At 37.2% G+C, this 14,430-nt stretch overlaps 1 protein-coding gene across 1 annotated transcript in view; it reads left to right on the top strand.

Moving 5' to 3' along the window:
* Nucleotides 1-14,430, top strand: part of LOC106876318 (sodium/glucose cotransporter 4) — a 151,037-nt gene that overhangs the window by 33,479 nt on the left and 103,128 nt on the right. The window contains exon 3 of the mRNA XM_089345776.1: nucleotides 13,375-13,551. Coding sequence (XP_089201902.1) covers nucleotides 13,375-13,551 — 177 coding nt within the window. The remainder of the gene's footprint in view (nucleotides 1-13,374; nucleotides 13,552-14,430) is intronic.

Genomic DNA, 14,430 nt, shown 5'->3' with positions numbered 1-14,430 from the left:
AAGATAAAAGAATGAGAATTCAAACACTCAATATGAAAATTGTAGAAGAAAGTAATAACCATCGGAAAGTTAGGTTGCAAAAAATTAGGAAATATGAGAGGAGGACAAGAGAACAAGGTGATAAAGATAGGGAAATAAGATTGCAGAGAAAGAACGAAAATTGTAGAAATAAAAAAATACAAGAAAATAAAAAAAAACAAAGAAATACGATTGCAAAAAAGGAGAGAAAAAGGTAGAATAAATAGAAAACAAGAATGTGAAAACGACCGAAAAATACGACTAAAAAGGAGAAAGCTTTCCAGAGAAAACCAGCAGAAAAAGTATAGACGATTTCAATGGCAAGGTGTAGCATTTAATTATGACCCTAATCGTAATTATGCATCTGAAAAATTGTCTCCCTGAGCTCTATGTGCAAAACATGTGAAAGGTGTGGTGCTAGGAAGTGGGACAAGGTATCATTAGGTATGTGTTGTTCTAAAGGTAAAGTCCATTTACAAATACCTGAGCCTCCAGGACTTATAAAATATCTTATTTTGGGTACCACTTCAGAATCAAAACACTTTCTTAAAAATATTCGAGCATACAATTGTGCTTTTCAAATGACATCATTTGGAGCAAGAATTATTAGAGTAAATGGGTTTATGCCGACTTTTATATTGCAAGGACAAATTTATCACAGAATTGGCCCTCGTATGCCTTTACAAAATAAAGATTCACAATTTTTACAAATATATTTTATTGGTGACATTCAAAAGGAAGCACAGTGTCGCAACAAGGGTCTACAAAGTGTTCTTAGTCCGAAATTTCATTGAGTGTTTTTGTTTTCTTTAAAAATATTTACTATAAGTTAGATAAAGAGCTTTGCGATGTTACTGTTAATTCTCTGAGTCATTAAAACGGGCAACGCCGGGTACTTCAGCTAGTCTATATCTATAAAAATGTGTGTGTGTGTGTGTGTGTGTGTGTGTGTGTGTGTGTGTGTGTGTGTGTGCGTGCGCGCGCATGTTCCTTATGCATTCCAAAACCGAGTTGCCGATTTTGACGTATGGTGTATCAAAAGGTTCAGTAAACTTTCGGCTACTAACTAAACTATATTATCATTCACATATTTGCATTACAAAAATTTAACATTGTAATTTTTCTTTTAGTCACCTATCGTAATCGACATTTTATACCAGCACTACAACGATGATGACGTCACATTTTGTAAATATAAGAGATTTCGCGCGTTCGTCACGTACGTTAGGTTGATGACTGACAAGTATATGTGTGTGACGGTGTATGTGTCTGTCAGTATACATACATTTGTGACGACTAACGCACACACCTACACACACACACACACACACACACACACACACACACACACACACACATCTAAAGACAGAGGCAGACAGACACAAGGACAGAGATAGGCTTGTCTGTATCTATAAAAGAATTTCTATGTGTGTTTGTGTGCGTATCTTTCTTATGCATTCCAAAACCGAGTTACCGATTTTGACGTATGAGGTATCAAAAAGATTCAGTACTATTTCCACTACCAACTAAACTTTATTTTCATTCACATGTTTGCATTACAAAAAATTTAACATTATAATCTTTTCCATAAGTCAACTATCGTAAACATTTTATACGACGACGATGGCGTCACATTTTCTATGTGAGTGTGTACCTTAAAAGACATCCATCATCACGACACACCTTCACTCACTCACTCTATCTCTCTCCCTTTCTTTCTTTCTTTCTTTCTTTCTTTCTTTCTTTCTTTCTTTCTTTCTCTCTCTCTCTCTCTCTCTCTCGCACACACACACACACATCCATTTCATATACACGTACATAGATCTTTCACTTTCTCATCTCCTTCACTTTCTGCTCTCTCTCTCTCTCTCTCTCTCTCTCTCTCTCTCTCTCTTCCTCCTTTTCGCTTTCTCTTTTCTTTCAATTTCTGCTCTCTTCAAAGCATAAACAAATAAATTTTAACGGAATGAGCGAAAGAAGCGCAAAATGAGAAAAAGACAGAAAGACAAGAGAAAGAAACAGAAACAGAAAACAAGTTTCTATAGAAGTTGAAAGACAGGGATAGCGAGTGAGAGAGAAATACTGATGTTTCATACCCTATGTATGTTCTAGGGCTGAAGGTGAAAAAAAAAAGCTGGCAGAAAGTTGATACTGTATGTATGTTCTATAGGTGAAGGTAAAAGAAAGCCGGCACAGAGAGAAGGGGAAAGCGGAAGAGAAGACGCTGCGAACCCCGGAAACGAGATCGGGTCGCACAATTTTCAGGTCATTTTCACTTTCGTCCCATGTTTCATGCATGGGTAGAACTAAGCATTATCTCGCTCTTTCAATTCCTTATTATAATGTACGGAGACCTTATGTTGTCAACATGTTATAACTTCACTACATTTCCTTCTTTTGGAATTAAGAAAGATATGCAAAAATGACTTCCTTTGGCACACACACACACAGTTAAACTTCTGTACGAATTATGTTATTTTTGCTGTGTGCTAAATAACGGCTCAAATCCTATGGAAATTACCTTTTCTTATTCTATCATTCCTGTTTGTGATGAGCGTATTTCAAAGTCTGATCTTTCATTTAAACTTACAAAAAAGTTATCTCAGAAATCCCGTCCTTTACCTTGTTTCTAGCATATCCGAGATGACATTTGTGTATCCCTCCCCCTATTTCTTTCCTCAATTTACTCACATTCCTATGTTTTCAATACAGGAGATATGCATTTCGTCAGAAAGCGAGTAGCTAATGGGTGGCCGAGGTGGTGAAGGGGCATTCAGTATTTCTTTCAGAAAAATTAAACTTTCGAAAAGAAATTATATTTCCCACATTCATAATTTCTGTATTTTACCACGTGAATAAAAACAAAATTTGGGAAACAGTTGAAAATTAAGAAATTTCGGTGGGGTGGGGGGAAATTATAATTTTGCAAACGTGATTTCTGGGTAAAATCATATTAACCCCTTTTTATATTCGATGAAACTGAACATAGTTTGTGATCCTTCTTAAGAACACAAATCACTTTCATGCAAGAACACAAATCACTTTCTGGACAAAGAATAACTTCTATTACACCAGTAATCCACTCCACTATATATCAGCTAACAGAATGTATTACGCTTATCAAGACAGAACATAGCCAAATCATTCACAGTTTACCACTTCTCATAATAACGGTATACAAATTGAAATATGAATTTTTCCATATCTCTTCATTCGTTACAAAAAAATGAAATTATACAATGCCCAACTTCAAATTGCTTATGTCTTCCATCTTATATGTTCCTTAATCGTTCACTCTTTTCAGCCATGCTACCAAAACGAAAACATTCTAATTTAACTCTACAAACAAGGGCCGCAAAGAAAACTGCCTCTATTCGTGCTCAAGAAAACTCACTTCAGCGATGCCCAAATGTGCAATATTTCAAAACGATCACCGACAGTGGAAGTTCTGCTCCAAACTACACTTATTGTCTGGGATGAATGCACGATGGCACACCGTTGTGCACTAGAAACCCTAGATAAGTCACTAAAGGATATTAGAAACAATACTGCTATTATCATGGGTTTAACTGCTGTCCTCGCAGGGGATTTCCGTTAAATATTACTAGTCATACCACGGAGTAAGCGAGCTGACGAGATCTGTGCGTATCTGAAGTCTTCACCTCTGTGGAGGTTTGTTCGTCAGCTTTCATTATGCAAGAATACACGAGCTCATTTCTACAACGACCCCTTAGCTGAGGAATTCTCTCATCAACTTCTACAAATTGGAAATGGCGCCTTACGTTGAATTGCACCCTGCAACAGCATGTACTGCAATGTGGGCACATGGTGTCTACATTGACTGAGCTTAAAGAAAAATTATTTCCTATATTGCAAGACCACTTCAAAAACATAGCATGGTTCGCAGAGAAAGATATTCTAGCACTTCGGAATGAAAGCGTTGACAAAGTAAACCTTGAACTCCTCCACATTCTACCTGGAGATGTTTCAGCGTTTATCTCCATTGATACTACCATCGACGAACATGCCACTGTTGACTTTCCAGTTGAATTTCTCAACTCTCTACAACCCACAGGACTGCCACCTCATAAGTCGTTCCTAAAGAAAGGTGCACCTATAATGCTCTTGTGGAATTTAGACCCATCACGACTATAACTACAATGAGAAGTAATGTCCTAGAAGCAACAATTATTGCCGGCTGCCATCGAGGAGAGATCGCATACATTCCACGCACGCCCTTTACTCCTTTAAACGTGCCATTTCAATTCAAGCGCTTCTAGTTCCCAGTGCGATTGTGCTTAGCTATGACGATCAACAAAACCTAAGGTCAAACTTTAAAAATTGTGGGTCTCAATTTACAAAGACTCTGTTTTTCTCATGGACAACTATATATCGCATGCTCTCGATTTAGCAGTGCAGATGACCTGTATATTTATTCTACCGACTTACGCAAAACATCGTTTACCATCGGCTTCACTTAACATATGCTGAGGTGTGCAGTCTGCCCAAACATTACAGAGATGGTGTTTTTCACAGTGTAGCAGCTTTCTTTCCATGTACCTAATTTTCTGCAATACGGATACCTCTACGTCTTCATACGTCATCCAATTCTTAAAATCCGTAACTCTAGGTCATTTGGGGAGCAATGTTAGGATTTCATTCTAATCTAAGCTGCCATTCTACATGTCTTTGGTGTCAACAATTTCAGCATTGTTCATCACAAAATTACCGAAAAACATGTTTATAAAGAAGAGTTGTTCGCTTCACACTCCTCGAATAAGACAATGTGGCTGTAGGTCATAACACACGGGCAACGCCGGGATGCATTGCTAGTTAAATATATATTAGCAATAACTATCAAAAAAATAAAATAATTAATTAATCCTTTCATTTGATTTCTTGTATAGGCACAGGGTCATCTCTATTTTCATATTGATATTATTTTTGCATTTTCATATCGTACTATCTTATTCTAACCCCTCTAGTTCCATATGAGGATTTTTCCATTATAAGGGAGAAAGAGATGTGATTAAGTGTTTTATAACCTATCTTATTTCTTAGATTTTCTTTCCAATATATTTTCTTGTGGAAATTTTCCATTGATTCATTATTAAAATTTCATGCGTTTTAATCCCAAATTCGAAGTATGTTAGTATAATATACTCTGCAAGCAGCTTCAAGTCACTCAACAGTAAATGTTCATTTTTTAACCGCCTACCATGTATTACATAACCGCATCGTAATACTTTTGGCAGTTATGCTCGTGGTATCACGTATATCTCATAAAAGCAAAATACGTCTCTCGGAAAATAATAATATAGCTTGAATGATAGCATTGAAAGAAACTCATTCAATAATATGCATATATTTCTTGATACCAAAATACACGCTTGATAGATAAACACATACTTGGCTCTATTCATACCAAAAATCGTTGTTTTGTTTTATCACTCTAGATAACTATATAAAAATATTCCATGAGCCAAAACTAGGATATCATAACACAGAGTATCAAATAGTATAAGTATCAAATAGTATATGTTATTTGATACTCTTTTTACTCTTTTACTTGTTTCAGTCATTTGACTGCGGCCATGCTGGATCACCGCCTTTAGTCGAGAAAATCGACCCCAGGACTTATTCTTTGTAAGCCTAGTACTTATTCTATTGGTCTCTTTTGCAGAGCCGCTAAGTTACGGGGAAGTAAACACACCAGCATCGGTTGTCAAGCGATGGTAGGGAGACAAACACAGACACACATACATATATATATACATATATACGACGGGCTTCTTTCAGTTTCCGTCTACCAAATCCACTCACAAGGCTTTGGTCGGCTCGTGGCTATAGTAGAAGACACTTGCCCAAGGTGCCACGCAGTGGGACTGAACCCGGAACCATGTGGTTGATAAGCAAGCAACTTACCACACAGTCACTCCTGCGCTATAAAAGAAAGAGAGAGAGAGAGAGAGAGAGAGAGAGAGAGAGAGAGAGAGAGAGAGAGAGAGAGAGAGAGAGAGAGAGGGAGAGTCAGTTCACTTTTTCATTACCTCTAGGAAAAATTTTTCTTTTTAAAATTTACAAACAATGGCGTTCATTGCGGTAGCAACTGAAAATGGAGAAGTGAAAAAGAGATGGGGGTGAGAAGCTTGAGTAACAGCACGATTACTGCCAGCCTACTTTCACCACTTAGTGTCACTAGCAACAACAGCAAGACTGCTGACAGTAGTGAAGGCAACATCCGCATTACGCTACCACGAATAATACTAACTCTATCGTCAACGTTGAAAGACGAGTGACTGGTTGCGCGTAGCTATTGCTGCGAATACCAGTAGCAACGCTAATACTCCACTGTTTCCATCATAATAGTTGCAGCTGTCACCAACATCAGTGCCGCGAGAACTTTTTAAATAATTACTGGTAAAAAAAAAAAAAAAAACCCTTTCTGGAATTTTAAATGAGTATTTCCAAGGGTCTCCCCACAGTTCATGTAATCTATTAAAACCTCAACCTTTCACATTGCCTCAGCTTCTCAGCATTTTGTCATCTTTTATCATTTTTAGCTTTTCGTTTCTCCATCACTAATTGCTAATTTCTCAGGATCTAGTTAAACTGATTCACCAAATCTGCATTTTTTAAAAGGAAGTTAAAAAATCTGAAAATCTGAAACTAACTAGATCCATTTCTCAATTGTCACTTTGTTCTACCTGTTCATTCCTCCTATCACGTTTACAAGTGCCTTAACCTCTCTTAGCTTAGAGTCCCCTATCTCTTTCCGGCACTACACTTTAGTTCCCCTTTTCACCTTCCCAACCTCTCCTACTAACGGTGTTACCCTGTTATCTCTCTGTACTAGACCACAACTATGTTGCCTGAGATACACCAACATAATAAACATCTATTATCAGTAAAAGCAGCAGCAGCGGTAGCAACAACAGCTATAATTCTTTCTAATCGGGCGGCGAGCTGGAAGAATCGTTAGCACGCCGGGCGAAATGCTTAACGGTAATTCGTCTGCCGTTACGTTCTGAATTCAAATTCCGCCGAGGTCGACTTTGCCTTTCATCCTTTCGGGGTCGATTAAATAAGTACCAGTTACGCACTGAGGTCGATGTAATCGACTTAATCCCTTTGTCTGTCCTTGTTTGTCCCCTCTATGTTTACCCCCACCCCCTGTGGGCAATAAAGAAATAAAGAAATAAAGAATTCTTTCCATTATAGTGTACATGTCCTGAATTTTTTTTTTTTTTAGATGGGTGGGGCTAACTGATTAGGTAACTTTCACCCGCACGATTTTCACTAAGAACTCCACCCCGCAAAAAAAGAACTCGGATTTTTTTGCGTGGAATCAAGTATCCTGACCTCCTAACATACTGCAAATCCCTTATTTTTGTTTGGAAAAAAGGTGGGGAGGGGGGGGGGGGCTCGACCTCCCATATCCTGGAATCATTAGAATTTTTTTTTTTTTCGTTGAATAAATTACGGTGACCTCCTAATATGCCACAAACCCCTTTTTATGGCCCGGAAAACGGAGTTGGGTGGAACCCTCGGAAATTCCACCCCACCCCCACCCCCACACATTTTCAAATAGTTTTTTCCTGTTTCTTTCTTTACCCATATTTTTAGGTAACAATTTGCAGAAATACCTTTTCGAGAGAGTGTGTAATCCACATTAGATGGAAAATTCAAACAAGTTTGAAAAGAATATTGAAAAGAATTAGTGAAAATGCAGAGGTTATAGAAGTTAGTGGTAACGAAGTCTGTGGAGAGATAAAGGATTTAAAAGAATTCATCTAAAAAAACACGCAAGAGGTTGTGTATGTGTGTGAAACAAGTTAAAGTATAATATTAAAATAAAATATCTTTTTCATACCTCTTAAAACTCACTCGATATAATATAATATAATATAATATAATATAATATAATCCCAGATTACAAAATAGATTTAAATGACAAATCCATTTTCCCTATACAATTTTTGGCGCCGAAGTCGGGTAACTAATGCGTTTCATTTTTGTGTATATGTATGTGGAGAGAGAGAGAGAGAGAGAGAGAGAGAGAGAGAGAGAGAGAGAGAGAGAGAGAGAGAGAGAGAGAGAGAGAGAGAGAGAGAATGAGTAAGTGAGTGAGTGAGTGAGTGAGTGACGAAGTTTACCTAAACTTTCAATGGCATGGCAATATGTTATATTATATTTAGATGATCAACGGTTAACGTCTGCTTTCCATGGTGGCATAGGTTTCACTGAGTTCTGGCAAGCCAGGAGGCTACACCAGGCTTCAACCTGTTCTGGCAATGTTTCTATAGCTGGATGCCCTTCCTAACGTCAACCACTCCGAGAGTGTTGTGGGTGCTATTTAAGTGCCACCGGCACGGGGGTAGTCAGACAGCACTGACAGCGACCATGCTCGAATGGTGCTTTTTACGTGCCGCCGGCACTGGCATATATAATACGCGACCGATGCCAGTGCTGGCGGCACGTAAAAAGCACCATTCGAGCACCACCGTAATTCATTCAACGAAAAAAAAAAAAATTTCCAATGATTCCAGGATATAGGGGTGAGAAGTCTGGTTTCACACCCACCCCTTTTTTTCCGAGCAAAAATGAGGGTTTTGCGGCATATTAGGAAGTCAAGGTACTTGATTCCGCTCAAAAAATCTGAGTTGATTCTTTTTTTTTTTCTGAGTGAAAATCGTGCGGGTGTACTTCCCAAGGGTAGCAGGGATGGGTGAAATTTCCGAGGGTTCCGTCCCCACCCCCAGCCCGTTTTCCGGACCAAAAAATAGATTTTGAGGCATATTAGAAGGTCACCTTAATTCATTCAACGAAAAAAAACAAATTCCAATTATTCCAGAAAAGGGTGTGGTTGCCGGCTCCCCCCCCCCCCGCCCCTTTTTTCCGAACAAAAATAAGGGTTTGCGGCATATTAGAAGGTCAGGTTACTTGATTACCCGCAAAAAAAAAAAAAAAAAAAATCCGGTTTTTTTTTTCTTAGTGAAAATCGTGCGGGTGAAAGTATCGAAATTTATCGCTGATTACATTGACGCCAGTACTCGGCTGGTTCTTATTTTATCGACCAGGAAAGGATGAAAAACAAAATCGGAATTTGAACTCAGTGTTAAGGCAGAAAAAAACACCGCTTAGCATTTAGTCCGGCGTGATAACGATTCTGCCAGTTCACCGCCTTAACAGCAACAATAATAATAATAATAATAATAATATCAAGGTAGCTTGTCATTGATTTTTCTTTTGATTAGAATGTTCAAACCATAACAACCGTAAGGGTTGTCATAGACTCAACTTCTGAAATCGTCAATTCAACGAATAAGCAATTACGAGGGTGTGCTGAAAAGTTACTGGCTTTGGGTAAAAGAAAATACAGGAGGATCAGTTATTTATGATTTTCTCCAACATATTCCCCTCTCAGATTCCTTCAGTTTTTCTAAGCCCTGTAAAAGAACTCGGAAGGTTGGGCTTCCAGCCAGGCCTTTCGCGACACCCTTAAATCCAGGATCTTTTCAGCGCCCTCTCGTAGAAAGGGGAGTACTTGAAGACCGTCCACAGGAACGAGCGGTTTCGTCACTCGTACCAAACAAAACGAAACAGTGGGGTGTGATTCTCTTAGAAGGGTAGATGAAACGACAAGAATGAATATTTCACACTAATCCCCGCTTATATGGCCCAGCAGGTGAAGAAGTTTTGGATGAGGGTAACACTGCAACAAGTGGGTAGTAGTATTGTTGTAATTGTTTAGCTCCAGATTTATGTTGATATTGCATGACTGTAATCAAAGAATATTCCGGTTGGTAGAGTATAATATGAGGGAGATTGAATAATTTACTTTCTGGTATACGAAAAGACTTAAAGATCACTGCGAAAACGACTTTGATCTAGTTTCAGTGGTGCCTTAATAAATTTTGACCAGTTTAAAGCGTCCGATAGGATTATCCATTGTTATCAAGCTACTTTCTTAAGTGTAGCTATTTTTCGGTTCCGTTTTCTTTTCTGTGTACAATGGCTTCTGCTCGAGGGTAAGACTACATGACCACCGATAGGAACCGTTCCAAATTACACGCTCGGTCCGTCAAGGGTTCGAGAATGTCTCCTCTCATTACTTATGTGTGCTCTGGTTCATGACTCATTACTGTGCTATATATATATATATATATATATATATATATATATATATACTAAGGAACACTGTGCTCCAATAAGGATATAAGAGCCCTTTGTCTACATACACGGATGACGTCATCGCTGTGTAAAACATCTCAGAAACTGGCACCATATTGAAAGTATACACTGGTAACACCCTTACCTAAAAAAGCATCAATGACAATTCGAAATCAAGATAAGAGGGAGGAGAAAACATACCAGCGCCACTTCAACACATTTATTGGGAGTTACATGTATGGATTAAAACTGTTTGATTCAAATTCTGTGGTTCTTAAAGTTGCAAAGCGTGACGCTTTTCCTCAGCCATTGGAAATTCAGATTTCCAATGACTGAGGATAAGCAAAACAAGTGGGAACTTTAAGTACCACGGAATTTGAATCAAACTGTTTTGGTCCATGGATGGACTGAACAGAAAGAACATAACAAAGAGAAACATTAGACGAAAACACAGCAAAAGGAAAACTAGACGTAAACATAACAAACGGAAAATTAAACAAAAACACGATACACGGAAAATTCGCAGCAGATTTCTTTCCTCATCAGTCAATGACCAAGATATCCTCGTGGTTTCGCATATATATATATATATATATACATATATATATATATATATATATATATATATATATATATATATATATATATATATGTGTGTGTGTGTGTGTGTGTGTGTGTGTGTGTGTGTGTGTGTGTGTAATAATACAAATAATATGTGAGTATATGCATATATACGTACATGTATGCACATACCTACATCTACATGTATATATAGATGCATATCTGGGTACAGGACGTCACAAAAAAAAAACGTGGACAAAATGTAAAACAGAACATAAACAGAACACAGAAAACACACAGGCCACATAGAGAACATTTCCTTCATCAGCTGCCACCATTCTAAAACTAAGCGTTATGTATGTATGTATATTGTATGTATGTATATTGTATGTATGTATATTGTATGTATGTATGTATGTATGTGTGTGGTCGAAAGACACCTGTTGTTAATGTCCTGTTGTTTGTATTTGCATTTATATTTGTGTACCATTTCTCCGGGGTTTTTTTTCCGTCCTTGTTTTCGTATACATTCGCTGCTTTCTTCCAGGGAATCTAGTGCTCTTAGCTTAGATTTTCCTTGGGGCTGGCCAGATTGGAGTAGTCTCCAGTATAACCAGCCGAAACTTCAAATCCAATCTGGAACTTGACTGACGAAAGAAAACTCCGAATGACCCGTCCTTATTTTTTCCTGTCCCTTTTTTGTATCCTTTGTCTGGATGTTTTGCGTTCTTGTCCGGGGCTGTTTGTTAAGTATGCCTGTTTGGTTATTAAACCATTCACGGATGCACCTCTGAACTGAATGAAAGAAATCATAATGGCAGATGTTCTCTGCATTGTTTGAATTATTTAGCGCAATAGTGAACATGCAGAGTCATACGCCCACACCATTATCATTGTTTTCCATTGGGACAGTTGGTCCATCTGTAAAAAACCGGCAGTAATTGAGTTTATTTTTCTTACCACATTGCTACTGACATGTGCTGTTTAGCAGATGGAAAGGTTGAGCCTAAAGATATGACATAAAGAGAAATAGTATGTTTACTTGCTGTTTCGTTGGGTTGTAAGTCGAACTGCGCGTTGTACAGCAGTAAAATGTAGTTGGCAAAAATGTTAATCAAACAGACCGAATTAAAGGATTTTTAATTTTGAGTAAGAGTTTGAAGTGGCTAGTTTAAGTTGGAAAAATTATATGAAAAAGAGCGCTCACGTGAAAACAGAGGCAAATCGTAACTCGCAAATGAATACTGCTGGCAGTACTGTGCAAGCAGTCGATAAGAGCTCGCCACAGCTAACAAAGTAAAGTATTGATTTTTGTCCAGCTGGGTGTGTGTCACGTTTTTTCGCTGGCTCAAGCCAAATCCTAGGCGAATTGAGAGTAGGCTATTTATGTTGTGGGCGCGGAATTTCGAAGAAGAAATTATAAGAAAAAGCGTCCTAAGTCAAAGAGAGCACACATGTCAAATTTGGTGAAATTCGGTTGAAAATTGTAGAAGTGGTTCACAAAACACACACACAGACAGACAACTTGCCTTTTAATATATAAGATAGAAAAATGCACGTGTTTTATACAAAACATTCTGTGAATAGCACTTTTATACTATATAATATATAATGTTGTATATTATATATCATGTGTTACTGTATTTTTTTGCTTAATAGACGTGCATTTTTCTATATTCATAATGAATGAAATTTATGTGTGTGTGCGTGTGAACATATATAATATAATCTCTCTCTCTCTCTCTCTCTCTCTCTCTCTCTCTCTCTATATATATATATATATATATATATATATATATATATATATATATATATATATATATATATATATATATTGATATGAAATGGCATAAGAAGAAAAAATAAGCTGTTGTGGAAATCAGTAAAGCTTATCAAAGAAAATACAGTTATAAAGTTTAAGAAAATAAATACTAATGTATAATTAATATTAAAATGTTGTGTGGAAAATTCCACGACGATTGAAAGCATTACATAGATCATGAAGGAGTCCACTTCCACAATGAAACGGTTAATATGGAAATTTACCTCGAGAATGCGCCCACGAGGAGTCTGTACGTGGTCGGTTGCTCCGCTAGAAATAGCAGCCACATTCTTATAATTATTACAAAGCGAAAGAAAATCGCATTACAAGAAGTAGTCCTAGGCTTCCCTTAAGAAGACGGTATATTTTGAATGTGCAAATATTTTAAACTATATTTCTACTCTATGAGGTATATATTGATCTGGGAGATAATAATAATCACATGGAGGATTGTTCCAGAAAATTACTCATGCAACTTAAAGAGTTAATATAGAAAACGAATATTGATTGCATCTTCGTTGTTGACATATCATTTAGAGTAAGGAGAAAGAAACAGAAAAAGACGGAAAGGGGGAAAGAGAAAGAAACAGAAAGACTAAACTAATATTCAACCTTTGAAAACGAACGAACACAAAAAATAAAATTTAAAAAAATAAATAAAAGCTGCACCATGTGCATTTCTGTGGAGTGAGTGGGAATTTTCTCATGTTAATTTATTTCTAATTTGCTTCGTCATAACTTTTTAACATTTTGTACGAAACGAGTGAGTGAATACTTTGCTTTCAATCACTTTATTCTAGTGCAATTCTTTCTGTGCAAGTGAATATTTAAGCAGATCCGCGCGAAATTTCACTCATTTTTCCACCTTTGGTCAATGCTGCGACATGGCGGAAGTGTTCGCAAACACATCACTGAGTGTTACCGATATTGTTATTGTTGCAGTTTATTTTGCATTTGTTTTATTCGTTGGATTATGGGTAAGTAAAACAAACAAATAATAATATTTTATTTCTCTGTTACTTTTTAATTATATCTTAAACAGTTTCTTGTTTACATCGTTTTCTTCTCGCTAGCATCTGGAACTTTCTCCGTCTACCTGTGTTTATACACGCACGCACGCATGCACACGCGCATTATGTTTGTTTGTGTGTATATATTTTGGCTACCGAATCAACAAGAGCGCAAAGTCTATTCTGTGATTACATGCCGGCCATTTATGTATATATATATATATATATGGAAGGAAAAGTCGAAATCCACTTTATTTTATTTTTTACAAAGTTTTACTATTATGTAACAATGACACCAAGCTCATTTTTAAGGTGAATTTCATGTTTTCCCAATGATTTTTTATGTGTTTTGGCTGTCGGACCCCCCCCCCCCAAAAAAAAAACGTCGTTCTTTAGGTGAATCAACCCCTCGAAGTGAGACAGGTGTAATCGAATAGCGCAAGGATGACATCCTTATATATAGTAGATCTACCCCAGGTGCCTTCTAAAGCACTTTTGGTGGAGTTTGTGGAAGGAAATTACGATTTTTTTTTCAAATATTTCAATTCTTTAAAACTCTTTTTCAATAATTGTTCATTTTATGTTATGGAATTCTCACCCAATCCCATAACCATTTATGAGGGACAGCTTATTGCAAAACACCGCTGCATTTTGGATGCTAGGACGCCTTAACACATTTGGGCCTGGTCTGCGATTAATGCGAAGAATTGGATAAAAATAATGCAACGCATCTCGCCAGCCGTTCTTACAATAATACCAAACCTGTTACGTTGGACTTGTATTTTATTTTACTACTCCATGCCGGTCGTTTATATTTATATATTGGCAATCATACGTTACGATATA

Source organism: Octopus bimaculoides, chromosome 2 (assembly GCF_046866305.1).
Source record: "Octopus bimaculoides isolate indiv1 chromosome 2, ASM4686630v1, whole genome shotgun sequence".
Lineage (NCBI taxonomy): Eukaryota > Metazoa > Mollusca > Cephalopoda > Octopoda > Octopodidae > Octopus > Octopus bimaculoides.
The sequence above is the reverse complement of the archived record's forward strand: the minus strand, read 5'-3'. Positions and strand labels throughout refer to the sequence as shown.